Below are 27,853 nucleotides of genomic sequence, written 5' to 3'. Positions count from 1 at the left end.
TGTTCCCCTACCCATCCTCCCCTCATTACTGCCCTCCCCCTAACAATCATGTTCACTGGGGGTTCAGTCTTGGCAGGACCAAGGGCTTCCCCTTCCACTGGTGCTCTTACTAGGCTATTCATTGCTACCTATGAGGTTAGAGCCCAGGGTCAGTCCATGTATAGTCTTTAGGTAGTGGCTTAGTCCCTGGAAGCTCTGGTTGGTTGGCATTGTTGTTCATATGGAGTCTCGAGCTCCTTCATGCTCTTCCAGTTCTTTCTCTAATTCCTTCAACGGGGGTCCTATTCTCACTTCAGTGATTTGCTGCTGGCATTTGCCTATGTGTTTGCTATATTCTGGCTGTGTGTCTCAGGAGAGATCTACATCAGGTTCCGGTCAGCCGGCAATTCTTTTTTTTTTTTTTTTTTTCCGTAGCTGGGACCGAACTGCTGAGCTAAATCCCCAACCTCAGCTGGCAATTCTTTGCTTCATCCATCTTATCTAGTTTGGTGGCTGTATGTGTATGGACCACGTGTGGGGCAGGCTCTGAATGGGTGTTCCTTCTGCCTCTGTTCTAAACTTTGCCTCCCTATTCCCTCCCAAGGGTATTCTTGTTCCCCTTTTAAAGAAGGAGTGAAGCATTCGCATTTTGGTCAGATCAAGTCTTTTTAATAAAATGCTGATTGTCCCAGTCCTAGATCATGACATATCCTAGAATCACCTGAAAAGGGAGTCTCATTTGAGTAATAGTCTTATTTTTACTAAGCTCTCATATATTACATCATGAGAGCTGTTTCCCCTCTTTCCACTCCTCCCACTGACCCACTTCACCTCTTCTTTCTTCCTTATATCCATTGCCTTTCAGTTTGTCTTCAGAATGAACAGCCTTTCCACAGGTATCAACCAAACACCATCACAAGTTACAATAAGCTTAGGCACATTCTTTTTTTTTTTTTTTTTTTTTTTTTTTTGGTTCTTTTTTTTCGAGCTGGGATGGAACCCAGGGCCTTGTGCTTCCTAGGCAAGCGCCCACCACTGAGCTAAATCCCCAACCCCGGCACATTTCTTAATATCAAGGCTAGATTAGGCAACCAAATAGTAGCAAAAGGATCCCTAGCGCAGGTAAAAGAAATACTCCCCATCCCCATCGTTATCGGTTCCATAATAATATCAAGTTACACAAAAATAATATATATGCAGAGGACCTATCAGGCTTTATAAAACCCATCAGGCTTTAAAACTGTTACTTTAATTTCTGTTAGTCCCTATGAGTTGTTTTAAATTGATTCTGTGAGTCATGCTCTCTGAGTGTCTTTGAATCCTCTGCCTTCTACATTCCTTCCTCTCAGTCTTTTGTGGGGTTTCCAGAACTCCTCATAATATTTGGCAGTGGGTCAGTGCATGAGCTCCTATCAGTTGCTAGATGAAGCCTCTCTGATGACTTTGAGCTAGGCACAGGTCTTTTAGTACAGCAGAATATCATTAAGAATCATTTCATTGATTTGTTTCCTGTTTGTTATCCTAGGTCTCTGGGCTATTCAACCTCTAGTTCCTGGACATTCAGTCAATATCAGGTATGGGCTCCCTCTCATTTTGTGGGCTTCAACTAGGACCACTTATTTGTTGCACACTCCCACAAATTCTGCATCACCATTACTCAGAATATCTTACAGGCAGAGACAATTATTTTATGGTATCTCATTCCCACCACTGAAAGTCTTGTCTTGTTATGGAAGATAGCCTATTCAGCTTCTTTATTCCTCATTCCTTGGAATATTTGCTAGCATCACCCTTATAGATTCTGGGAAGCTTCCATGAATAGATTTTCACATCACTTTCAAATACTCTCTAATTCCAGATGTGCTCTCTATGTTCTCTCTATATATACTTCCCCTTTTTGGTCCTTTTTCTTCCATTCGCCATCCATCCCAGTCCACACATGAAATTTATTCCTCCTCTCAGGGAGATCCTGCCTTGAGGCATCTTTGTTACTTAGCCTCTCTGGGTTGGTGGATTATAGTGTGGTTCATTACTTAAGTGCTAACGTTCACTTTAAATGAATACATATCATGTTGTCTTTGTAGAGCCAGAGTCTTTATTAGGTTTGTTTGTGGGCACATCTGTAAGGAATTGTTTCAGTTGTCTTAATTAATGTGGAAGAGGCCAGACCACTGTGAACAGCCCCACTTCCTGTGGAGCTGGTCTTGGGCGATTTAAAACAGTTCATAGGAATACACAGGGATGGAATAATGACTCCAGCTGCATATGTAGCAAAGGATGGCCTTGTTGGGCATCAATGGGAGGAGAAGCCCTTGGTCCTGTCAAGGCTGGACCACCCAGAGTAGGGAATTTCAGGACAGGGAGGATGGAGGGAATGGGTGGTTGGGTGAGGGAGCACCCTCAAAAGGAAGAGGGAGGGAGATGGAATAGGGAGTTTATGGATGGCAAACCAGAAAAGGGATAACATTTGAAATGTAAATTTAAAAATATCCAATAAAAGAAAAGAAGAAGAAGATCATCCTAAGAAATTTCGGGGAAAAAAAGTTAGTTAACCACAAGTCTGAGGACAGCATGGATATTTTTCATCCCTCTTTCCAAGTTCCTATCTTGACTTCCTGCCCAGACATCTTTCAGAGATGGATTGTTTCCTGGAAATGTAGGCCAAGTGAACTCTTTATTCTTTATAACTCTGACTTTTGGTCAGAGTATTTTTAATCACATAAACAGAGAGGAAAGAAAATCACTAATTTTTAACTCAAGTCTCTCTGAAACCACAAATATGTTGTATCTGGTTTACTGTACACAGCATAGTCTATATTGGTAGCTTTCCAACTATTCCACTCAAGTATGTATTATAATTATTTGTTACAGTGTTTTCTCTATATAAGATAGGTAAATTTCATTAATGCTTTGTATTAAATGCTAGTCAAAATTTCAGCAGGATTTGTTTCATTATTCAAAACATTCTAATTCTAGTGAGAGCAAAAGTAACAGTCAGTTTCACATTAATATAATTGCTTACACTTAAAATCTCGACTTCACAAGTCCTGACTCCTTTTATTGCTTTAGAGAGATTTTAGACAGCTGTTCTTTTATTTTATCCAGCATTTATAGCTGCTCTCAGTGGGAGGGTTGTTGTGATATGTTACTTTGTCAAAAATGAAAATGGAACTTGCCAACAACTACATTTTCACTGATGGCATTACTATTCCAAACCGAATAAGAACATTTCCTTAAATTATCACAAATGACATCTACTTTTGGAAATAAAAGGTTTTTTCCAATGTGGCTTGAATCTATTATGTAGTTATTTAACTAATGTGTTTCTAGAAACAGGATACCTCAGAGAATATAAAGCCAAAGCTCTTTCAAAAGCATAAGAATTATTTAGACATGAGGAATAGCAGTGCCTACATCAAATCATCAGGACATATAAAACATACAAACTATAGGTTAAACAAAAAATTAACCTATGCTCTAGATATGTGTGAAAATTGATTATAAACATGAGAATACGAATATGTCTATAGACTATAACTTTAGATATAAATGTTCTTATGCATACAGTTGTTTTGCAGCCTGTGTAAATGTAAAGCTGGTTTATGCAACAAAATCTAAGAAGAGGCATACATTTGTTGATAGGGTAAGAGGCTCAATAGCATATGTTTCCATAAGTGAGGTGATACAACATTCGTTTTTAAGTTGCTATTCCAAGAGGAGGAGTTGAGAAACATAGTGAGGAAAGATCCAAAGATGGAAAGAGGGAAATAAGAGAACAATCAATAGTAGTTAAAGTGACAGCTAAAACTCTAGATAGTAGTGTGCCTTGGCATGTATGCTCCCAATTCATTTGATTTTTCATATAATCTTTTAGAAGTTTATGCACCTTCTAAAATGTCTTCAGCCATAGTGTATTATGACCATTCTAAATTCTGCAGCATAAAAATCTCTAACCTTAGTCTTGATGGTTTTGAACTTTTCAAAGTTTTGAAAGATTCTACTCTTTAGAAGTGCCATCTATGTGTCCTCATGAAAACATGTTTGTATGGGCTATAGTGCATGTTCTTCTCTGCCAATAAATATAGAATATTCCCATATATTCTTACTGTATCCATGAATGTATTGAGAAAAAATTAATTTCAGCAATCTCATCATACATTTACTGCTTATTTATCTTCTACCTTCACAGTTCCAAAATGTATTCCTAATACTACAGACACAAAGTAACTTTTTGTCTAAAGAAGTTTGCATGAATTATAATGATAAGGACTGGTCCCAAAATTCATTATGAAAGTGGTAATTGATACTGTGTTAGTTCAGGATTTCTCTGACCAAAAAAACAATATCATATTTTAAGCCTAAATATGTTAATAGATTGCTTTAATTATTACGTATGAGTAAATACATAAAATAATTTTAATTCTTATTATGGTAATTTCTTACATTTCCAATCAATTGATATCAATTGATATTCAAAGGAAAGTATAAAGAAGGTGCTAATGAAGTCATCATAAAAATGACAATGACTATTACAAAAACAATCCGTGAATATTCCCAAATGTGGGAGAATCTCTGGAACTAATTTATTGTAATAGATTCAAATATGGCAAAATCATGACCTCAAAGAGACATTGTAGATTTACTAAAAGCAAGTCAAACAGAAATAACTTAAAGTCCTTGATATATACTATCATTAGCATTAGTGAATGATTTGGCAGTATTTCTTGATTTTGAAAAGATGCATGTCACGTTATATATATTATGAAATTATTGTAGAGAAAATACACAAAACCTGCCCACAGAGAGCTGTTCTGCAAAGAATACTCTCCTTCCTAATCCCTCAGCCCACAGATGCTACCTCACTATCATTCCATTGACTGTCCAAGGAGAGACCAATCAGGATTTCAGAGGGATCAGGAGCTGCAGCGCAGCCTGGGACAGGACCCTTACAGTCTCCATCTGCTTCCAGAAATGAGATATTTCCACAGCCCTTACACACAAAACCTGCCCATGGAGGCTGATTTGCCAAGAGTGCTCTCACTACAAAGATCGTAGGCTCACAGGCTCACAAGCCCACAAGAGAGACAAGCTCCAGTCAGAGACAGCAAGACAAACTAACCTCATAGATAACCAGATGGAGAAAGGCAATCATAGGAACCTAACCAACAGAAAGCAAGATTGCTTCTTATAATCAGAACCCAGTACACCTACCACAGCAAAAACTGGATACCCCAACACACCAGAAAAACAATATTTGGATTTAAAATCATATCTCATAATGATGATAGAGGACTTTAGGAAAGACATAAATAACTCCCTTAAAGAAATACAGGAGAACACAGGTAAACAAGTAGAAGCATTTAAAGTAGAAACACAAAATTCCTTAAATAATCACAGGAAAACACAACAAAGTAGGTGAAGGAATTGAATAAAACCATCTAGGATCTAAAAATGCAAATAGAAACAATAAAGAAATTACAAAGGGTGACAAACCTAGCAAAATAGGTTTGGGAAAATAGGGAGATAGAAAACCTAGCAAAGAGATCAGGAGTCATAGACACAAACACCACCAACAGAATAGAAGAGATAGAAGAGAGAATCGCAAGGGCAAAAGATACCAAGATGAACTCTCAATTCTGAGCATCTATGCTCCATATGTAAGAATACCCACATTCTTAAAAGAAACATTACTAAAGCTCAAAACATACATTACACGACACACAAAAATAGTGGGAGACCTCAACACAACACTCTCATCAATGTCCAGATCATGGAAACAGAAACTAAATGGAGACAAAGGGAAACTAACAAAAATTATGAACCAAATGCTTTTAACAGATATCTACAGAACATTTCATCCTACAACTAAAAAATATACTTTCTCAGCACCTCATGGTATCTTCTCAAAGTTGATCATATAATGGGTCACAAAACAGGGCTCAATAAATATAGGAGATTGAAATAATCTCATGCATTCTATCAGATCACCATGAATTAAAGCTAGTTTCAAAGGATAACAAAAATATAAGAAAGCCTACATACATATGGAAGCTTGGCAATGTTCAACTCAATGACAACTTTGACGAGGAAGAAATAAGGAAAGAAATTAAAGCCTCTTTAGAATTTAATGAAAATGTAGGCACAGAATATACAGCAAACTTACTAGGTACAATAAAAGTAGTGCTAAAAATAATAAAAGTAGTAGAGGAAAACTCATAGTTCTGAGTGCATCCAAAAAGAATGTGAATTATAGAGAACATATAGCAAGTGCTTCAGAACACACCAGAAAGGTCTAGAACCAAAAGAAGACAATTTACCCAAGAGGAGTAGACAGCAGGGAATAATCAAAATCAGGGCTGAAAACAACCAAGAAGAAACAAAAAGAACTATATAAATAATCAACAAAACCAGGAGCTGATTCTTTGAGAAAATTAACAAGAAAGATAAACATTTAGCCATACTAACCAGTGGGTACAGCGATAGTATCCAAATCAAGAAAGTCAGAAATGAAAAGGGATACATACAACAGAAAATGAGGACATCCAAAAATTTATCAGATCCTATCATCAAAGCCTATACTCAACAAAACTAGAAACTCTGCATTAAATGGGCAATTTTCTAGAATAGACAGCTGGTACCAAAGATAATGAGGATCAGATAAACCATCTAAGCAGTTCATAACTCTTAAAGATATAGAAGCAGTCATTAAAAATCCCCCAACCAATTGCAGACTGGTACAACCATTCTGGAATCAGTTCCTCAGAAAATTGGACATTGAACTACCTGAGGACCCAGCTATACCTCTCTTGGGCATATACCCAAAAGATGCCCCAACATATAACAAAGACACGTGCTCCACTATGTTCATAGCAGCCTTATTTATAATAGCCAGAAGCTGGAAAGAACCCAGATGCCCTTCAACAGAGGAATGGATACATAAAATGTGGTACATCTACACAATGGAATATTACTCAACTATCAAAAACAATGACTTTATGAAATTCATAGGCAAATGGATGGAATTGGAAAATATCATCCTGAGTGAGGTAACCCAATCACAGAAAAACACACATGGTGTGCACTCATTGATAAGTGGATATTAGCCCAAATGCTCGAATTACCCTAGATGCACAGAATACATGAAACTCAAGAAGGATGACCAAAATGTGAATGTTTCACTCCTTCTTTAAAAGGGGAACAAGAATACCCTTGGCAGGGAATAGAGAGGCAAAGATTAAAACAGAGGCAGAAGGAACACCCATTCAGAGCCTGCCCCACATGTGGCCCATACATATAGCCACCCAATTAGACAAGATGGATGAAACATAGAAGTGCAGGCCCACAGGAACCGGATGTAGATCTCTCCTGAGAGACACAGCCAGAGCATGGCAAATACATAGGCAAATGCCAGCAGCAAACCACTGAACTGAGAATGGGACCCCCGTTGAAGGAATCAGAGAAAGGACTGAAAGAGCTTGAAGGGGCTCGAGACCCCATATGAACAACAATGCCAACCAACTAGAGCTTCCAGGACTAAGCCACTACCCAAAGACTATACATGGACTGGGACCTGACCCAACCTCATAGGTAGCAATGAATAGCCTAAGTAAGAGCACCAGTGGAAGGGGAAGCCCTTGGTCCTGCTAAGACTGAACCCCCAGTGAATGTGATTGTTGGGGGGAGGCGGTAATGGGTGGAGGATGGGGGAACACCCATAGAGAAGGAGGGGGGAGCTAGGGGGGTGTTGGCGGAAACCGGAAAGGAAATAACAATCTAAATGTAAATAAGAAAATATAAGTTAATAAAGAAAAAAAACAAAAACAAAACAAACAAAAAAAAAAACAAAAACAAAGAAATTAGTACCCCAAGCACCAACTAATCACGGATAAATTACACACAACTGTTTTTTAAAAAAATCTCCAACCAAAAAAGCAAAGGACATGATGGGATTTAGAGCAGAATTTTAGACCTAATTCCACCACTCTTCAAACTATTCCACAAAATAGAAACAGAAAGAACAATACCCAACTTCTTTGAAGCCACAATTACGCTTATACCTAAACCACACAAAGACCCTACAAAGAAATAGAACCAATTTCTCTCAGGAATACTGATGCTAAAATACTCCATAAAGTTCTTGCAAACCGAATTCAAGAACACATGAAAATGATCATATACCATGATCAAGTGGGCTTAATGCCAGGGATGAAAAGATGGTTCAGTATATGGAAAACCATCAACATAATTCACTATATAAATAAACTCAAGGAAGAAAACCATATAATCATTTCACTAGAGGCTGAGAAAGCATTTGACAAAATTCAACACTGCAGCATGATAAAATTTTGGAAAGATCAGGAATTCAAGGGCCATACGTAAACATAGTAAAAGCAATATACAACAAACCAGTAGCCAATATCAAACTAAATGGAGAGAAACTTGAAGCAATTCCACTAAAATCAGGGACTAGCCAAAGATACCCACTCTCTCCCTAACCTATTCAATATAGTACTTGTATTCCTAGCCAGAGTAATTAAAGAACAAAAAGAGGCCAAAGGGATATCAATTGGAAAAGAAGTCTAAATATCACTATTTGCAGATGATATGATAGTATATTTAAGCAACCCCAAAAATTTCACCAGAGAACTGCTAAACCTGATAAACAGCTTCAGTGAAGTGGCTGGGTATAAAATTTACTCAAACAAATTAGTAGCCTTCCTCTACTCAAAGGATAAACAGGCTGAAAAAGCAATTATGGAAATTACACTCCTCACAATAGCCACATATAATATAAAGCATCTTGGTGTGATTCTAACCAAGGAAGTGAAAGGTCTGTATGACAAAAACTTCAAGTCTCCGAAGAAAGAAATCGAAGAAGATCTCAGAAGATGGAAAGATCTCCCATGCTCATGAATTGGCTGGATTAATATAGTAAAAATGGCCACCTTGCAAAAAGCAATTTACAGATTCAATTTGGAATCCCCCCCAAAATTCCAACTCAATTCTTCATAGAATTAGAAAGAGCAATTTGCAGATTTATTTCAAAAAGCAAAAAACAGAGGATAAGGAAAACTCTTCTCAACAATAAAAGAACTTCTGTGGTAATCACCATCCCTGACCTCAAATTGTATTACAGAGTAATCGTGATAAAAAACTGTATGGTATTGGCATAGAGGCAGGTAGGTAGATCAATGTAACAGAATTGAAGACCCAGAAATGAAGGCACACATGTATGGGCACTTGGTCTTTGACAAAGGAGCTATAACTATGGAATGGAAAAAAAGAGATTTTCAACAAATGGTGCTTGTTCATAACTGGAGGGGTCAAAGAATGTGTGAAGAATGCAAATTGATTTACTTATCTCCTTGAGAAAGCTCAAGTTCAAGTGAATCAATGACTTACATAAAACCGGGGTACCTCAAACTAATAGAAGAAAAACTGAGGGGAATAGCCTCAAATGCATGCACAGTGGGGAAATTTTCCTGAAAAGAACACCAATGGCTTATGCTCTAAGATCAAGAACCAACTAATGGGACCTCATAAAATTGCCAAGCTTATGTAAGGCAATGGACACTGTCAATAGGACAAAATGGCAACCAACAAATTGGGAGAAAAGCCTTTACCAATCTTACATCAGATAGAGGGCTAATATCTAATATATATGAGTAACTTAACAAGTTAAACTCCAGAGATTCAAATAATCCTACTAAAAAATGTGGTTCAGAGCTAAACAAAGAATTCTCAAGTGAGGAATATTGAATGGCTGAGAATCATGTAAAGAGATGTTCAACATCCTTAGTAATCAGGGAAATGTAAGTCAAAACAACCCTGAAATTCCATCTCACCCCAATCACAATGGCTGAGATTAAAAAAAGACTCAGGTAACAGTAGATGCTATTGAGGATGTGGAGAAATAGGAACACTTCTCCATGGTTGGTAGGATTGTAAGCTGGTACAATCACACTGTAAGTCTGTCTAGTGATTCCTCAAAAAATTGGATTAAGTACTACCTGAGTACCCAGCTATACTACTCCAGAGCATACACCCAAAAGATTCTCCAACATATAAAAAGAACACATGCTCTACTAGGTTCATACAGCCTTATTTATAGTAGCCAGAAGATAGAATGGACCCAGATGTTCCTCAACAGAAGAATCAATACGGAAAATGTTGTACATTTACACAATGGAGTACTACTCAGCTATAAAAACAATGACTACATGAAATCCATAGGCAAATGGATGGAAGTAGAAAATAATCCTGAGTGAGGTAACCCAGTCACAAAAGAATACAAATGGTATCTATTCACTGATAAGTGGATATTAGCCCAAAAGCTTGGAATACCTAAGAAAAAAATCACAGATCATATGAAACCCAAGAATAAGGAAGATCAAAATGTGGATGTTTCATTCCTTCTTAGAAGGGAGAACAAAAACTAACTCACGGAAGGAATTACAGGGACAATGAGTGGAGCAGTGACTGAAGAAAAGGTCATTCAGAGACTGCCCAGGGGATCCATTTCATATGCAGCCACCAAACCAGTCACTATTGCTGATGCCAAGAAGAACTTGGTGACAGGAGCCAGATATAGGTGTCTCCTGAGAAGCTCTGCCAGAGCCCTACTGATACAGATGAGTATGGTTGCAGCTAACCATTAGACTGAACAAGGGGACCCCAATGGAGGTTTTAGAGAAAAGACTGAAGGAATGGAAGGGGTTTGCAACACCATAGGAAGAACAACAATATCAACCAACAAAACCCCATTACAGCTCCCAGGGACTAAACCACCAACTAATGAGTACACATGGAGGAACCCATAACTCCGGCCACATAAGTGGCAAATGATGACATTGTCCAACATCAATGGGAGGAAAAGCCGTTGGTCCTGTGAAGGCTTGTTTCCCCAATGTAGGGTAATGCTAGGGCACTGAGTTGGAATGGGTGTGTGGAAATGGGAGCATCCTCATATAAGCAGGGGGAGGTGTAGGGGTATGGAAGAGGGGGTAAAGGGGGATAACATTTGAAATGCAAATAAATAAAATAACCAAGAAAGATAAAATTATTATAAAAAAGAAAATACATAAACATGGGGTAAAATAATTAAGGAGGAACACCAATGACTGGTCTGTTTTCCATATTTGGAGTTTCAGTTAACCAGATAACTGTATAATATACTTTGACAAGCATCTATATATCTAGGTAATTGGAAGCTTTTTGTGTGGTGGAAGTAGTGTGGTGGGCTACATTGTTGCTCCTAACTTCCTTCTGGTACGATATAGTGGGTGATTTTGCTAGGATGTGTTGCCATAGCACTAACTATGCTTTTGTTTATGTTAAATATCAGTTATTTAACAGCTGTGATTACACAACTTCATATGGAATGATCAACTACTTTCTGGTGTTCAGAATGACAATCATTACAGACAGTTTGTCATCAGGACCTAGATGATGAGGACAACCTGTAGGTTTAGGCTAAATGAGTCCACAAAGGAAAACCATAGGAAGGAATGAAGGACTTTATATTAAATATCATACAATCCCATGACAATTACGCACTCTTATTTTTCTCACATCTTTGGCTCTTTTACTTCTTAAAGTTTTTTCCTGGCTTAGCTTTATCTTAAACAGTAGCACTAGCACAAATGTCAACCCAATTAGTGTTTGTTAAAAGTTATAAACATTTTAAGAACATTTGTAAATCATCTTACTTAATTAGACAGAATGATTGGGAACACATAATCACATATTTCCCAAAAATGTCTCTAATCAGCTAAAGGAAAATTGGCTCAGCCCCCAAGAATTTTTACTGTGTGAAGTCTGACCATATAAATTATGCTTAGAATTTTACATGATACTACTCTACTTTGAACTTAGAGTGAATGTCAAAATTCTATTGGGTAAAGGGTAGATGTCAGTTTAGTACCCCTGGGAGAACTGGAAATTTTAAAAGATTATGCATTTGCCAAGAAGAGATAAATTGCCTATTATCCTAGAATTTAGGAGATTAATGCAAGAGACCTCTTGATGCCCAGCCCAAGATACATAGGGAATACCTACCTCAAAACAAAACAGTAACAGCAGCAAGAATTGAGCCTAGTGAGAGGTCTTTCTGTTATTACAAGTATGCTATTAAAACAATTAGTGCCTCTTCATATGAGCAATGCATACATTCAATAATTGTCTTTTTTATTTATTTATGTTATTGGATATTTATGTATTTACATTTCAAATGTTATCCCCTTTCTCAGTTTCCCCTCTGCAAAGCCCCCTCCTCCTGCTTCTTTGAAGATGGTCCCACTCCAACCCACTCTCTCCCACCTCAACATCCTGGCATTCCCCTACACTGAGGAAATGAAGTTTCATAGGACCAAGGGCTTCTCTTGCTATTGATGCTAGACAACACCATCCTCTGCTACATACGTGGCTGGAACCATATGACCTTCCATGTGTATTCTTTTTTTGGTGTTTTAGTCCCTGGGAGCTCTGGGTTATCTGTTTGATTGATATAGTTGCTCTTCCTATGGGGTTGCAAACCATTTCAGCTCCTTCAGTCCTTTCTCTAACTCTTCCATTAGGGTCCCAGTGCTCAGTCCAATATTTAGTCACAATCATTTTTATCTGTATCAATAAAGATCTGACAGAGCCTCTCAGGAGACATCCATATCAGGCTCATGTCAGCAAGCATTTCTTGGCATCATCAATAGTAAATGGGTTTGGTGTCTGCATGTGGGATAGATCCATTCTCTGGATGACCTTTCCTTCAGTCCCTGCTCCACTCTTTGTCTCTATATTTCCTCCTGTAAGTATTTTGTTCCTCCTTCTAAGAAGGCCTGAAAATCCACATTTTGGTCTTCCTTCTTAAAATTCCAAAGATGTAGCTCAAACCATTACTTCCTTCTTATAATTTGTTTACCTTGGGTATTTTTATTACAGTAAGGAGAAGCCACTAACTTGTTGGCATCAATTTTCTAACCCAATAACAGCCATAAAATTTCCAGTGTTATCAGTATTCTTTGGCACCAATATGACCTTCCTCATCATGAAAAGTAATAATTACTGATAATAATTATGGCAAGTAACTGAAAAATACCACAAACTATTATCTTTAAATTGTTTACAGTGTTTACAGGGGTGAATTACTACCCTTATTTCATGAGAAAATTGAAGCTTTGGAATCCATTAAACAGGAAAACATTACAGCATTAGAAAAGTATAGGGATGATATTTGAAAAGGAGCCTACTTAGTACACTTACTATTCATGGCTATATTGTCCAGATGTACTCGGTTTACACGGTAGTAAACTAAAGACTTCCATCCTCAAATTTCTCCCCTCTACTCTTAGTCTGTAACAGACTACTGTGACTGGTAAAATATCAAGTCAAATGGTGTCTTGATCATCTTATCATATAGTAGTGGTTCTCAACCTTTCTAATGCTGTGACCCTTTAATACTGTTCCTTATATTGTGGTAGCACCCACCCATAAAATCATTTTTATTTCTGCCTGATAACTATAATTTTGTTACTGTTGTGAGTCGTAATGTAAATATTTGATATGTAGGATATCTGATATGTGACTTTGTCAGAGTCATTCAACCTCCAAAGGGGTCAAACCACATGTTAAGAACCAGTGCTCTTGTCTTACCTTCTCTAGAAGTTTAATATGAGGCAGGTTCTGTTGTGGTTTGCCCTGAAGTTACTGTATTTTGATGCTAATTCCACTGCCCCAAGGACAGCTGCCTAGTCAAGGACTCAGACCTCAGGTGACTTCACCAGAACCACCTCTCCATTGAATTTGTAAAGTACTGGTGAGGGGCAGGTATAGGATAGAAGGAGGCCTGTCATTGGAGGAGAAGGAAGAGAAGTTTGAAGGAAGAGGAGAAGACAAGGAGAGAGGAAGAGACAGGAGGGAGAGAGGGGCTGAGAAGCCATGGCAGGACAAGATGGCAGGTGATGTTAAGATTCTTCTCTGTGTATTTACAGGTTGTTATCAATGTTCCTAAGGGATGGATGGTACTGGGCTTTGTATGTTCAAGTGGGCAATTATATCTTACCAATTGGGTCAAAGATTATTGTGTTGTGTGTTCCTTTATGTGAGGGTTTGAGTGTAGGAAAGTGTGCGGCTGGGATGTGTTTCCGCCAAGATATCTAGCAGATATCTTGGGCACCGAGGTGTAGACCCAGCAGAGTAAAAGACCAACTTACTCTTTTATTTTTATATTTTTACAACAACAAGGTTCTAATCGGCAAATTATGTACTTTGACTCTTACAAGCCTGAAAATAACTCAAATGTTGGCAAATGTCTAAGGAGTGATAGTCCATAATTATGGTGAAAAGAAACAGTGCAGAATTGCAGGCAAGGTGGTTCTGCTTTTATTTTGAAGGAAATTTTATGTCATACTGTTAATCCTATAATAGTATCTGCCCATTTCATCACACTTTCATTGAGAATTACCATGTTCTGGTCATCATCCAAGAAAAGGGCAAACCTGGAAGAAAGTCAAGTGGTATCATCCCCTGTATATCAACTCAAATTCCAGGCATTGGATGATTTCATTTCCTGAAGCTTAGATTATTTGCTAGATTGATGGCTTATAATTTAATGCATATATAAAAATTGTTTTATAATGGAAACAGATCAAATAAATAAAATCAAAGCTAGTTGTAGTGTTAAAAATATATGGATTTGAGTACTATATTAAAAATTATTACATTATCATGAACAACGTCCAGTATGGACATATAGATGGAAAGTTTCTGTAATAATGTGTGAATATATAACCACACACACATAGAAAGCATTATTATGAAATTATGGCTAAAATAATATTTACAATCATGATTATTGTACACATTGGCATAAGACTTTCACAAGGTTGGAATGAAAAATACAAAAGTCACTGCTTTCATCAAGTTTATATGATGAAAGTCAGATAGCTATTTATATGCTAAATGAAAATGCATATGTTTAATGTCTCCAATTTTATTGTTCTCTAATGTTTCTCTCTTTTATTTTTTTTCACAAAATTCCATATGAAGCTGCATTAGCAAGCTTTATTTTCTGTCATATATTTTATATGCCTATCCAGATACAATTATGAACTGATAATAAAAAGAGAAAATTATCTTATTAAAAGTAATGATTATTTTTTCTGAACTACTACTAAAATAGTCTCAAATACTTCTTCATTGGTTACTTTGAATCTTAAATGAGTTAAATCTTACTGCTAAAGTACAGGCACATAATGAATAATTTATAAAAATTTAAATTAGTAGCTAGACTGTGATTCAATTAATACTTGTAAACTAGACCACAGTTCATTAACTATTATCATTATTCTCTCCCTCCATGTTAAAAGATGTTCCTGCCAAGTCTGGAGTCCCTAGTGTAGGGGAATGTCAGGGCAGGGAGGTGGGAAGGGGGTTGGTTAGGGAGGAGGAACACCTTTATAGAAGAAAGAGAGGGGGATGGGATAGGGGCCTTATGGATGTGAAACTGGGGAAGGGAATAACATTTGAAAAGTAAATAAAAAATCGCTAATAAAATAATACATGAAATGACACCCCCTAGAAAGAAATTAATTCAATTCATTGTGGTTACAATGAGATGGTCCTCAGGGATAGTACTTATGTGTTATCGATTTCTCAATAGTACACATTTAAGTCATCTATCAGGAAAACTGGTAAAACTTAAATTCTTTTTTTGAGACAGTGTCTTTCTATGTAGCACAAGCTGTTCTGGAACTCAATTAGTAGACAATTATCTATTTGTATCTTACTCCCCCCAGTACTGGGGATAAAATAATATCTTTTTTTCTGTATGCAAAGATAGCATGTTTCTTTATCTGTATGTGATAAATTAGGCAATGAAATTTAGTAGTCATTTCTACTTGTACTGTTATCATTGTTTTAGGCTTACCAATGAAGATACATATCAGTACATACAGACCTTACAATATAAACATAGTCCATATCTTGCCATTTCTTTGATTTAGTGTAAGTTTTCTTAACTATCTCTTCTAATTAAAGGCAGGAATGTTCAGTCTTCAGTTCTTCGTGAGAAAATACTGCCGAACACATTTATCTCAAGGCAGTGGTCCAACCCAATGTCACAATTAACTAATTTTTTAAAGATTTATTTACTTATTATATGGTACACTGTAGCTATCTTCAGACACACCAGAAGAGAATATCAAATGATTGTGAGCCACCATGTGGTTGCTGGGAATTGAACTCAGGACCAATGGAAGAGCAGTCAGCGCTCTTAATCGCTGAGCCATCTCTCCAGCCCTTAACTAATTTTAATAACCAGTTCTCTACTCATGAGCCATGCAGAAAGGTGAACATTGTTTTTCACTGAACACAGGCTTTAGAGACCTTGATAACCTTGTGTTTCTGTGATGCTGTCAGAGCTGCAGTGGGATCAGATATGAGAACTGTAGATCCAGCTATATATAATGCTTAGGCTGTATATAAGCTCATGAAAAGGAAGTATTTTTGACATTTTTATCTTTCATATCTTGTACAGGCCATGCTCACAGCAGACATTGACTATACACTCTTACTGGCTTATTTCATTTTCTTCACTCTTGAGAAGTATAAAGGCACGCAAACAGAAGGTATGTAAGGTCAAGACTTTTATATATACTGAGAATGGCTTCTGGTTGTGATAAGCATTGATGCGCATCCTATATAATGAAAGCAGAAGTTGGGGGAGGTGGAGACTGTGTATACAGGTGCACACTAGTGAAAGACACATGGTCCTTTATTCCTACTGGTTTGAAAGTACATAAAATATAAGTTCATTGCCACTTTCAAGACCCATGTGAAGTAAATCTAAAGCCTTTAATTCATCCCACTTGTTAACCATATTTGTCTCACCTTGAATTTGATACAATCTGAATGTGAAGTGTAGTATAATAGGCATTGAATTACCTAGTCATAATAGTATATTAAAACTATAAGAGACCAGACACAGCATGTATTTCAAATCTTTCATTACATTTAATGAATTCAGTTCAAATAAGTCAGAAAACTATACCTAAGTGTTATTATTCCTCTAGCCAGTGCATTCAAGCAATATATTGAAAAGGACTGGGTTTAGTGCACACCTTATTTCATTACTTATTTCACTAAGATGGGTTTGAATTTTTCTTCTACTGCCCATGATTTTAGCTATTGAACTGTCATATGGAACATTTGTTATATCAAGGTATGCTACTTCTGTCCTATTCTTTCTAGCAATTATATTCTGAAGTTATACTGGATTTTGACAAAGACTCTTCCTACATCTATTCAGATGATCAAATGATTTTTGTATTTGAATCCATATATGTGATTTATTGTATTTTTTGTATATACAAATTTCAAATGATGTATGCATCTTTGTTATAAAGACAATTTTAACACAATGATAGATGATCTTCTAAACCTATGGATGTATGCGTTTAAAAATTACTTTGTGGAAATTTATGCATCTATTGTCATCAATGAGAGTGTGGCCTATTGTTCTCTCCTCCTCCTGTTCCTCTTTTTCTTTCTCATCTTTCTTTTTATAACACTGGCTTCACGGGAGTTTCAAAGTGCTCATTTTCTTTCTTTATTGTTTTACTTTAAATACTTTAAGATATATTAGCTATAGTTCCTTTTAAAAGTCTTAAAAAGTTCTACAGTGAATCAATCTGAACCTGTGCACTTTTTTAAGTAGGAAGACTTTTTATTAGTGTTTCAATCTCCTTATTGGTGATAAATTGAAGTTGTTGATATTTTATTGGTTTAACTTTAGTTATTCATATGAATATAGAAATCTATTTCATTTAGACTTTTTTAACTTAAAAGAGTACAGGCTTTTAAAATATTCATATATAATTTTCTAAATTTCTTTAGTGTTTGTGTGTTTCCTTGTCCATCTCTAGCTTTGTTAATTTTGGGCGCTTATTTCTGTTTTGGTTAACTTAACTAATAATCTATCAAATTTGGTTATGATTTTAAAGAACCAGGTGATATATTAAATGATAATTTGTTTTATTAATTGTTGTTTTTATATTTCATTAATTTCTTCCTCAGATTTTAACATTTTTTTCCATGTGTACTAGAACTGCTTTTAGTTTGTGTTGATTTATCCAAGATCTTGAAGCACATCATAAAATTATTGATTTGTGCTTTATACTATAGGTTAATAAAATAGGCACTAAGAGCTACAAATTTACACCTTAAGCCTATTTTAATGTATATCAGAGCTTATTTGTGAAGTTTGAGGTATAACTGGTTATTTGTACAACAATTTTTAACACTTATTTTTAAAGGTTGATCTTACAATAAAGAAAAATTGTCTTAAACACAATGTGTAATGATCCCCCAAACAAACTCATAAAATACACAAAGTTTCCTTCTAATATTAATCTAATTCTTGGCATTTGAATTAAAATACTAAATTATTAGACACTTTTTGGGGAAAAGAAATGTTTTGTTCTACTACCATGAATACTTGTAAAGTGCATCTCCAGTAGAAAAATGGGGCATCAAGTGGATGGATGGAGTTGCCATCCCACAGTCAAAACTATGACCCAGAATTGTTCCTGTCTAAAAGAACTGCAGGAACAAAAATGGAGAAGATCCTGAGGGAAAGCAGGTCCAATGACCTGCCCAAATTGGGAACCAGCTCAAGGGGAGGCTCCAAGACTTGACACTATTTTTTAATTGGATTTTTTTATTTACATTTCAAATGTTATTCCCTTTCCAGGTTTCCCAAACATAAGCCCTATATCCCATCCCCTCCCCTTCTTCTATAAAGGTGTTCTCCACCCCATCCACCCCCTTTCCTATACTCCCTACTTTCCCCTACACTGGGGGTCCCACCTTGGCAGGACCAAGGGCTTCTCCTTCCATTGGTGCCCAACAAGGCCTTCTTCTGCTACATATGCATTTGGAGCCATGTGCCAGTCCATGTATATAGTCTTTGGGTAGTGGTTTAGTCCCTTGGAGGTCTTGTTGATTGTCATTGTTGTTCTTGCGGGGTTGCAAACCTCTTCAGCAAGATCTGACACTATTAGTGGTGTGTTTACAGACAGGAGCTTAGCCTGACTGCCCTCCAGAGGCCCATCAAGCAGCTGAAAGAGTCAGATTCAGATACTTACACTCAATCAATGGACAGAATCCAGGGACCTTGTGGTTGAATTACAAAAGGCTGAAAGAAGCTGAGGAGGAAAGCAACTTCAACCAGCAGTTTCACCTGACCTGCATCCCCGAAATCACTTAGACACTGAGCTACCAACCAGGCAGCATGCACTAGCTGATATGAGGTCCCTGACACATATACAGCAGAGGACTGCCTGGTCTGGACTCACCTAACTGTTGAGAGAATTGGACACAGGGTGTGGGGAGATCTGGCGGGGTGGGAGTAGGGGAGCATCCCGATGGAAATGAGGGAGGTATAGGATGAGGAACAGTCAGAAGGAAGACTATGAAGGCGAATAATGACTAGACTGTAAAAAAGAGATTAAATGATAATAACAACAACAATAATAATAAATACCTTCCATTTGTTTTATCAATGCAAAGATTTATAAATCATTCAGTAGTGTTCTATATAAGATCTATGAGTTTGTATAATTTTAGGTTTCTTTTGCTATTGATTTTGAGCTTTATTGGTTTCATTGGATTGTGGTCAGATAGATATATGATGTCATTTTACTTTCTTCTGTATTTCTTCAGATTTATTTTTTATACCATTATGTGCTTTACATTATTGAAATTTACATGTGCTAACAATTAGAGGTGTACTCTTTGGTGTTTTGGTGGAATATTCTGTAGATATCTATGAGATACATTTGAAAAATTATGCTAATGGATTTTTAATAGTTCTGTTTACTTTTTTTCAGATGTTCTTGTCCAATTAGAAAAAATGTGGTATTGAAATCACCCAGTACTCTGTGGATATTAATTTACTCTGTCTGGATTAATCTGTCTCTGGAATTACAATATAATAACAGAAATAAACGAACTATAAATGCTTACATTGACAAAGCAAAAGGAACATATTCTTGATAGTAGATCAAAAAATGCATTTCCCAAAAGAAGTTTAATGATTTAGTATATTGATTCTAATTCCAAGGGTTGGAATGAAATCAGAAGTTTCATATAGTTTATTGATTTGCTTGTTTTGAGGTCATCACACGATGTATTTAATGTAACTTTTCATTAATATAAAATTTATATTTAAAATAAGTATTAAATCGTGTCATGCAAATGACCAGTTATACCTCAATATAAAGTCTTTGAATACTAGAAATTTCTATATGCCTTTGGTTTAAAATATTTTATTTATTATTGTGTATATTTATGACATATGCAGGTGATTCAAAATATTATGTGTAGAGGTCAGAATATAGCTCTGGGTCTGTTTATGTCCTTCCCACACAGGGACTACAGAATGTGAAGTTGGGTTACTGGGTTTACATGGCAAGTGTCTTTACCCAGTGAGCCATCTTTATCAGTATGGTTTTTTTTTTGTTGTTGTTGTTGTTGTTGCCTACAAACTTTATTGGATTTATACAAAACGAATCCCCAAAAGTGAAAAAAAATACATTATGTACAAAGCCACTTTCCCTCAGGAGGAAGGTTCTGCTCGCCTTTTAACATGCATTGCTTTTAACTGTAGCTGCAGGGTCCACTGTCCCTTCTGCTGTTGTCTGGCTCTCAGCCTGATTCTCAGCCTCAGCCTCCATGTTTTCTGAAACTTCATTTTCCATCGGAGACAGCATCCCCACTGCCTCCATTCACCTCTGGCTCTGGTTTAGCTTTCTTTGCATCATCTTTCCGGGGACTCTCTTCCTCTGGTTTCCTCTTCTTTCTGACAAGATGGGAAATATCAGTGACACAATTTGATGAGGAAGCTCCGTCTGTTGGTTTTCTACTGGCAATCATGGATACCGAGGCACCAGCTCCACTAGGAGTGAAACCTGAAGTAGAGTTCTCGACCAGAGTAGCCTTCAGAGCCAGTTCAGCTACATTCCCACTCCGCTGAGATTCCTTTGCATCTACTATCTTCCCTCGAATTTCAGGTAGCAGTTCTTTCAGCTCCTCAATTTCTTTCTCGTATTCAGTAAATGATCCTTCAGCCTCCTTCATCTGCTCACGTAGTACAGCCATTCTCTTCTCAATGACTTCAATAGATTTTTCAAACTGGGCTACTGCCTCATCATACTGAGAGTTGTAACCATAGGCCAAACCCAATTGGTAGTGAGTCTCCGCAAGGAGACCATCGTGAGCTTCCAAATACTGTTCTTGCAGGCTTAGGCAAGCCTGAAACTCCTCCACAACTTGGATATAATCCTCAGATTCAACACTAACTTCTCCAGGTTTAAGATGGGCTTGTGCAGCATAAACCTGGGATTCTTTTGTTTCTTGCCTCTTAAAAATAATCTTGGCTAAATCTAGCATATCCCAGGCAAGTTCCCAATATCCTCTTCTTCATTTTCTTGAAGAGTCTTTTTTTCAAGAACTGATTCATTTGTTATTTCTTCAGCCTTGTCATTTTCTTTGTCTTCTTCCTCTGAGCCTTCAGTTTCATCTACATTATCATTATTTTCTACCAAAGATTCATCTTCTGTTTTTTTTTTCCTTCTTCCTCTTCTACATGAACTCCTTCTAAAGCATTTCCCAACACTCCATTCTCCATTCTGACCAACTCCAGAAGTGACTTCAAGTAAAAAAAAGAAGGCTTTTCCAAACTCATTAGCCGTTTCTCCATACTTCTTACCTAAAAGTTGCTTCCTGGAATGCATTAACAGCTGCCTGAATGTCACCCATCAACAGATGTTTCTGTCCTAATCCCAGTAGTTTCTTAGCTTCACTATCCAAATGCAGACTCTCCATTTTATCTGCAGAGGTAGAAGGAGCAGGAGCATCTTCAATTTTGTCAGCAGAAACCAGTTCCATGGTAATGGTAAGAGTGGGTGTAGACTCTGTGGCCATCGTTCCACTGAGGTGGTGGGCCAGTGGGAGTATACTGCCTGGGAAGAAAAACTAGAGAATTCCAGACAACGATGACTTACTCAGGTAGAGAAAATGGCAGATTCTATCAATATGTTTTAATCTTCTCTCTCTCTCTCTCTCTCTCTCTCTCTCTCTCTCTCTCTCTCCACCTCTCTCTCTCTCTCCACCCCCCCTCCACATTCACACTTTACATACTTATAAATCCATGGACTTGTGGTCAGACTCATACACTGTTACAGATTTTGTCAGGAACACTATTTACCTGTCAGTTCTTCTTTGAAGCTATTATTCAGTATGTAATTTCTAATATGGAATATTTCTCTATCTTTTCTAGAATTGCTTTAGAAAAGAGAAACAATAAAATATTAGGAATATATAGCAACATTTTCCTGTTCTACTTTTCTTTTTTTCCCCCATCTTTGTTAACTTGAGTATTTCTTATTTACATTTCTATTGTTATTCCACTTCCCAGTTTCAGGTCAACATTCCCCTAAACCCTCCCCCTCCCCTTCTATATGGGTGTTCCCCTCCCCATCCTCCCCTCATTACCACCCTCCCCAAAACAATCCCGTTCACTGGGGGTTCAGTTTTGGCAGGACCAAGGGCTTCCCCTTCCACTGGTGCTCTTACTAGACAACTCATTGCTACCTATGAGGTTGGAGCCCAGGGTCAGTCCATGTATAGTCTTTGGGTAATGGCTTAGACCTGGAAGCTCTGATTGGTTGGCATTATTGTTCATATGGGGTTTCAAGCCCCTTCAAGCTCTTTCAGTCCTTTCTAAGATTCCTTCAATGGGGGTCCTGTTCTCAATTCAGTAGTTTGCTGCTGGCATTCGCCTGTGTATTTGCTGTATTCTGGCTGTGTCTCTAAGGAGAGATCTATATCCGGTTCCTGTCGGCCTGCACTTCTTTGCTTCATCCATATTATCTAATGGAGTGGCTGTATATGTATGGGCCACATGTGGGGCAGGCTCTGAATGGGTGTTCCTTCTACCTCTGTTCTAAACTTTGCCTCCCTATTCCCTCCCAAGGGTATTCTTGTTCCTCTTTTAAAGAAGGAGTGAAGCATTCACATTTTGATCATCCTTCTTGAGTTTCATGTGTTCTGTGCAACTAGGGTAATTCAAGCATTTGGGCTAATAGACACTTATCAATGAGTGCATACCATGTGTGTTTTTCTGTGATTGGATTACCTCACTCAGGATGATATTTTCCAGTTCCATCCATTTGCCTATGAATTTCATAAAGTCATTGTTTTTGATAGCTGAGTAATATTCCCTTACGTAGATGTACAACATTTTCTGTTATCCATTCCTCTGTTGAAGGGCATCTGGGTTCTTTCCAGCTTCTGGTTATTATAAATAAGGCTGCTATGAACATAGTGGAGCATGTGTCTTTGTTATATGTTGGGACATCTTTTGGGTATATGCCCAAAAGAGGTATAGCTGGGTCCTCAGGTAGTTCAATGTCCAATTTTCTGAGGAAACTCCAGACTGATTTCCAGAATGGTTGTACCAGTCTGTGATCCCACCAACAATGGAGGAGTGTTCCTCTTTCTCCACATCCTCGCCAGCATCTACTGTCACCTGAGTTTTTGATCTTAGCCATTCTCACTGGTGTGAGGTGAAATCTCAGGGTTTTTTTTTTTTTATTTGCATTTCCCTTATGACTAAAGATGTTGAACATTTCTTTAGGTGTTTCTCAGCCATTCGGCATTCCTCAGCTGTGAATTCTTTGTTTAGCTTCGAACCCCATTTTTAATAGGGTTATTTGTCTCCCTGCGGTCTAACTTCTTGAGTTCTTTGTATATTTTGGATATAAGGCCTCTATCAGTTGTATGATTGGTAAAGATCTTTTCCCAATCTGTTGATTGTCGCTTCATCCTAACCACAGTGTCCTCTGCCTTACAGAAGCTTTGCAGTTTTATGAGATCCCATTTGTCAATTCTTGATCTTAGAGCATAAGCCATTGGTGTTTTGTTCAGGAAATTTCCTCCAGTGCCCATGAGTTCGAGATGTTTCCCCACTTTTTCTTCTATTAGTTTGAGTGTATCTGGTTTGATGTGGAGGTCCTTGATCCACTTGGAGTTATGCTTTGTACAGTGTGATAAGCATGAATCGATCTGCATTCTTCTACATGCTGACCTCCAGTTGAACTAGCACCATTTGCTGAAAATGCTATCTTTTTTCCATTGGATGGTTTTGGCTCCTTTGTCAAAAATCAAGTGACCATCGGTGTGTGGGTTCATTTCTGGGTCTTCAATTCTATTCCACTGGTCTATCTGTCTGTCTCTGTACCAATACCATGCAGTTTTTATCACTATTGCTCTGTAATATTGCTTGAGTTCAGGGATAGTGATTTCCCCCTGAAGTCCTTTTATTGTTGAGGATAGTTTTAACTATCCTGGGTTTTTTGTTATTCCAGATGAATTTGCAAATTGTTCTGTCTAACTCTTTGAAGAATTGGATTGGTATTTTGATGGAGATTGCATTGAATCTGTAGATCGCTTTTGGTAAAATGGCCATTTTTACTATGTTCATCCTGCCAATCCATGAGCATGGGAGATCTTTCCATCTTCTGAGGTCTTCTTCAATTTCTTTCTTCAGAGGCTTGAAGTTCTTATCATACAGATCTTTTACTTGCTTGGATAAAGTCACACCCACGTATTTTATATTATTTGGGACTATTATGAAGGTGTCGTTTCCCTAATTTCTTTCTTGGGTTGTTTCTCTTTTGTGTAGAGGAAGACTACTGATTTATTTGAGTTAATTTTATACCCAGCCACTTTGCTGAAGGTGTTTATCAGATTTAGTAGTTCTCTGGTGGAACTTTTGAGATCACTTAAATATCATATCATCTGCAAATAGTGATAGTTTGACTTCTTCTTTTCCATTCTGTATCCCTTTGATCTCATTTTGTTGTCTGATTGCTCTGGCTAGAACTTCAAAAACTATATTGAGTAAGTAGGGAGAGAGTGAGCAGCCTTCTCTAGTCCCTGATTTTAGTGGGATTGCTTCAAGTTTTAATCTCCTGTGAATGAAATTTTTTGGTTATACTTGATATTTACACAAGTTTAAAGTTCCTCCTGTCCACTGTTTCTCTTTATCATTACTAAGTTCCTGAACCATGACATGGAATAAAAATGGAAACAATTTGAACATGAAAACTAAGGTTATTTTTATTTAGAGGTCAAGTTCAAACATTTCATATTAGAGTATTCTGATAGTCCTCTCCTCATGACATGATTACTATAAATATTTGACTTCTCTTAAATGAAACTAACCTAGATTAAAAATTTCAAAGATCATCTTAATATTTTTTTTAAACATGAAGCATCTCTTGGGATTTTGATAAAGTGTATATTGCTATTCAGTGAGTCTAATCTGCGGCTTTATCTAATTTATGTTAACTTCTGGTAAATAGGTGATGCTTATGCAAGTACACCATGAAAGTAAATTGTAATTGCTCAATAATTCTCTGTATTGGAATTACATGAAGATTGTAGAATATGGGCAGTTCTGGCTATAAGCCCTAGATTTTCTAATATAATTGGGCCTTTCATCTGAAAATTTATAAATGCCTTACATAATACTAACATGCAGCTTAAAGTGGCCTATACCTTTAATTATTTTGTGTACCATTGAATTTTCTGTCATTGATAAAATGGAATCATGTATCTATTCACTATTTCTAATGCATCAGGCAGAAAAGTACTTTCAGGAGGGCATGCTAATAAATGTAATAAGGCAGGAATGATATCAGGAACTGTTATACATACCCAATTCTACCACTAACATGCTAGGATAGAACTAGTAGCTCTGTGTTAAAGGAAACAATCACATAAGTGTTAGGAAAGCATAATTACTGACATTTCACAAAACATTGAAAACCAAAACTTACCTTTTACAAGATTTTTCAAGTGAGAATTATGCATGTTATACTTTGAACATCAATACTTCTGGAGTCCTTTTCTAGCTGTGTTAATTTGTCTGTGCTGGATTCAGAGGCCAACCAGGTAGCTACCTTACAAAGGTCTTGGATAAGAAGACTTAAGAGCCCAGGGTCAGCCCATGTATAGTCCTTGGGTAGTCGCTTAGTACATGGAAGCTCTGGTTGGTTGGCATTGTTGTTCATATGGGGTCTCGAGCCCCTTCAAGCTCTTTCATTCCTTTCTCTGATTCCTTCAACGGGAGTCCCATTCCAGTTCAGTAGTTTGCTGCTGGTATTCACCCATGTATTTGCCGTATTCTGGCTGTGTCTCTCAGGAGAGATCTATGTCCGGTTCCTGTCAGCCTGCACTTTTTTTTTCTTTTTTTTTCTTTTTTTTTTTTCTTTTTTTTTTTTCGCAGCTGGGGACCGAACCCAGAGCCTTGTGCTTTCTAGGCAAGTGCTCTACCACTGAGCTAAATCCCCAACCCCTGCACTTTTTGTTTCATCCATCTTATCTAGTTTGGTGACTGTATATGTATGGGCCACATGTGGGGCAGGCTCTGAATGGGCGTTTCTTCAGCCTCTGTTCTAAACTTTGCCTGCCTATTTTAATAGCCTAGTAAGAGCACCAGTGGAAGGGGAAGCCCTTGGTCTTGACAAGACTAAACCCCCAGTGAACGTGATTGTTGAGGGGTTGGAGGTAATGGGAGGAGGATGGGAGGGAACACCCACAGAAGGGAGGGGGAGAGGTTAGCGGTATGTTGGCCTGGAAACCAGGAAAAGGAATGACAATTGAAATGTAAATAAGAAATACCCAATTTAATAAAAATGGAGGGAAAAAATTTAAAATATATATATTCAATTAGAACATCATTCTCTTCTATTTCTTCTCTCTTGAAGAAAACTCTCCCATGTGAACTTTTCTACTCTTCTTCAAAATCATGGTCTTTATATTTACTGTTATTGCATGCATATTTTTATTCTTATATACATATATACTCCTAAATATAAATCATAGCATCCAAAAAAAACTGGTTTATAGAAAGGTTACTTTTTTTTTTATGTTGATCTTGCCTCTTAGATACAGCTGTTCATCAATTCTATAACCTTTCTCTTGTAATTCTTTTTGGTTCTTTTATATATATCACATCATCTGCAAATAAAAATAGTTTGTTTTCCTGTAAAAAACAAAGTAGACTTAAGAGAAAGAGGGAAGTGATCAATGATCTCTCTCTCTCTCTCTCTCTCTCTCACACACACACACACACACACACACACACACACACACACACACACACACACACAAATCCTTATATGACTAAAGAATGAAATTTCAAAATATACCCTACCATCCAGTGTAGGTTTCAAATATATCAAGGAAGTGTTTGCGTGGCAAAATTTAAAGATTATTTCTTTGAATAATTTAGAGAAAAATTAAAACTTGTACAAGTCAACAACTCTGCATCAATATTTTTCAACTACTGGAGAATTTGGAACAAGTGGTACACTTTTTGTTCCACTGGGAGAGTTTTAAAAAGGAATTTAGTAGGTAAAGGCCATAAGAACTACTACCAGTACATTCACTCTTTATTCCTTTGTTTTGCAAGACACTTGTTTATTATTTTATGTGTTGGGTGATGGGTGGGTTTCTCTGCACCTGTGCATATAGAGGTCAGAGCACAACATTTGAGAGTCTGCTTTCCCTAACCCCATGTGAGGTCTGGGTATTTAGTTTAGGTCATTGAGCTTTGCAACAAGCACTTTTACTTATGGAATCAACAAACTGGCCTCAGCTGATGGAAGAAGGAAGAGGCAACCATGAAGCCTGTATAGGTCTGCACCAGGCTATGTGTATACATGCTGTGATTATTTTTGTTGGTGGTCTTGTTGGACTCCTAACAGTAAGAATGAGGATTTTTCAGACTCGTTTGCCTGCCCTTGGAACCTTT

The 27,853-nt window shown here is 37.2% G+C and overlaps 1 protein-coding gene across 1 annotated transcript; it reads right to left on the bottom strand.

Moving 5' to 3' along the window:
- Positions 1–20,595: 20,595 nt before the first annotated feature.
- LOC116888675 (nuclear autoantigenic sperm protein-like) lies at positions 20,596–21,954 on the bottom strand. The gene is given in 5 exon segments (XM_032889974.1): positions 20,596–20,720; positions 20,722–21,431; positions 21,434–21,596; positions 21,599–21,659; positions 21,740–21,954. Coding segments are annotated over 5 exon segments (1,257 nt in total). The 3' UTR covers positions 20,596–20,612.
- Between the last annotated feature and the right edge of the window lie 5,899 nt (positions 21,955–27,853).

This window comes from Rattus rattus, chromosome X (genome assembly GCF_011064425.1).
Source record: "Rattus rattus isolate New Zealand chromosome X, Rrattus_CSIRO_v1, whole genome shotgun sequence".
Classification (NCBI taxonomy): domain Eukaryota; kingdom Metazoa; phylum Chordata; class Mammalia; order Rodentia; family Muridae; genus Rattus; species Rattus rattus.
Note: the sequence above shows the minus strand (reverse complement) of the source record. Positions and strands in the feature narration are given on the sequence as shown.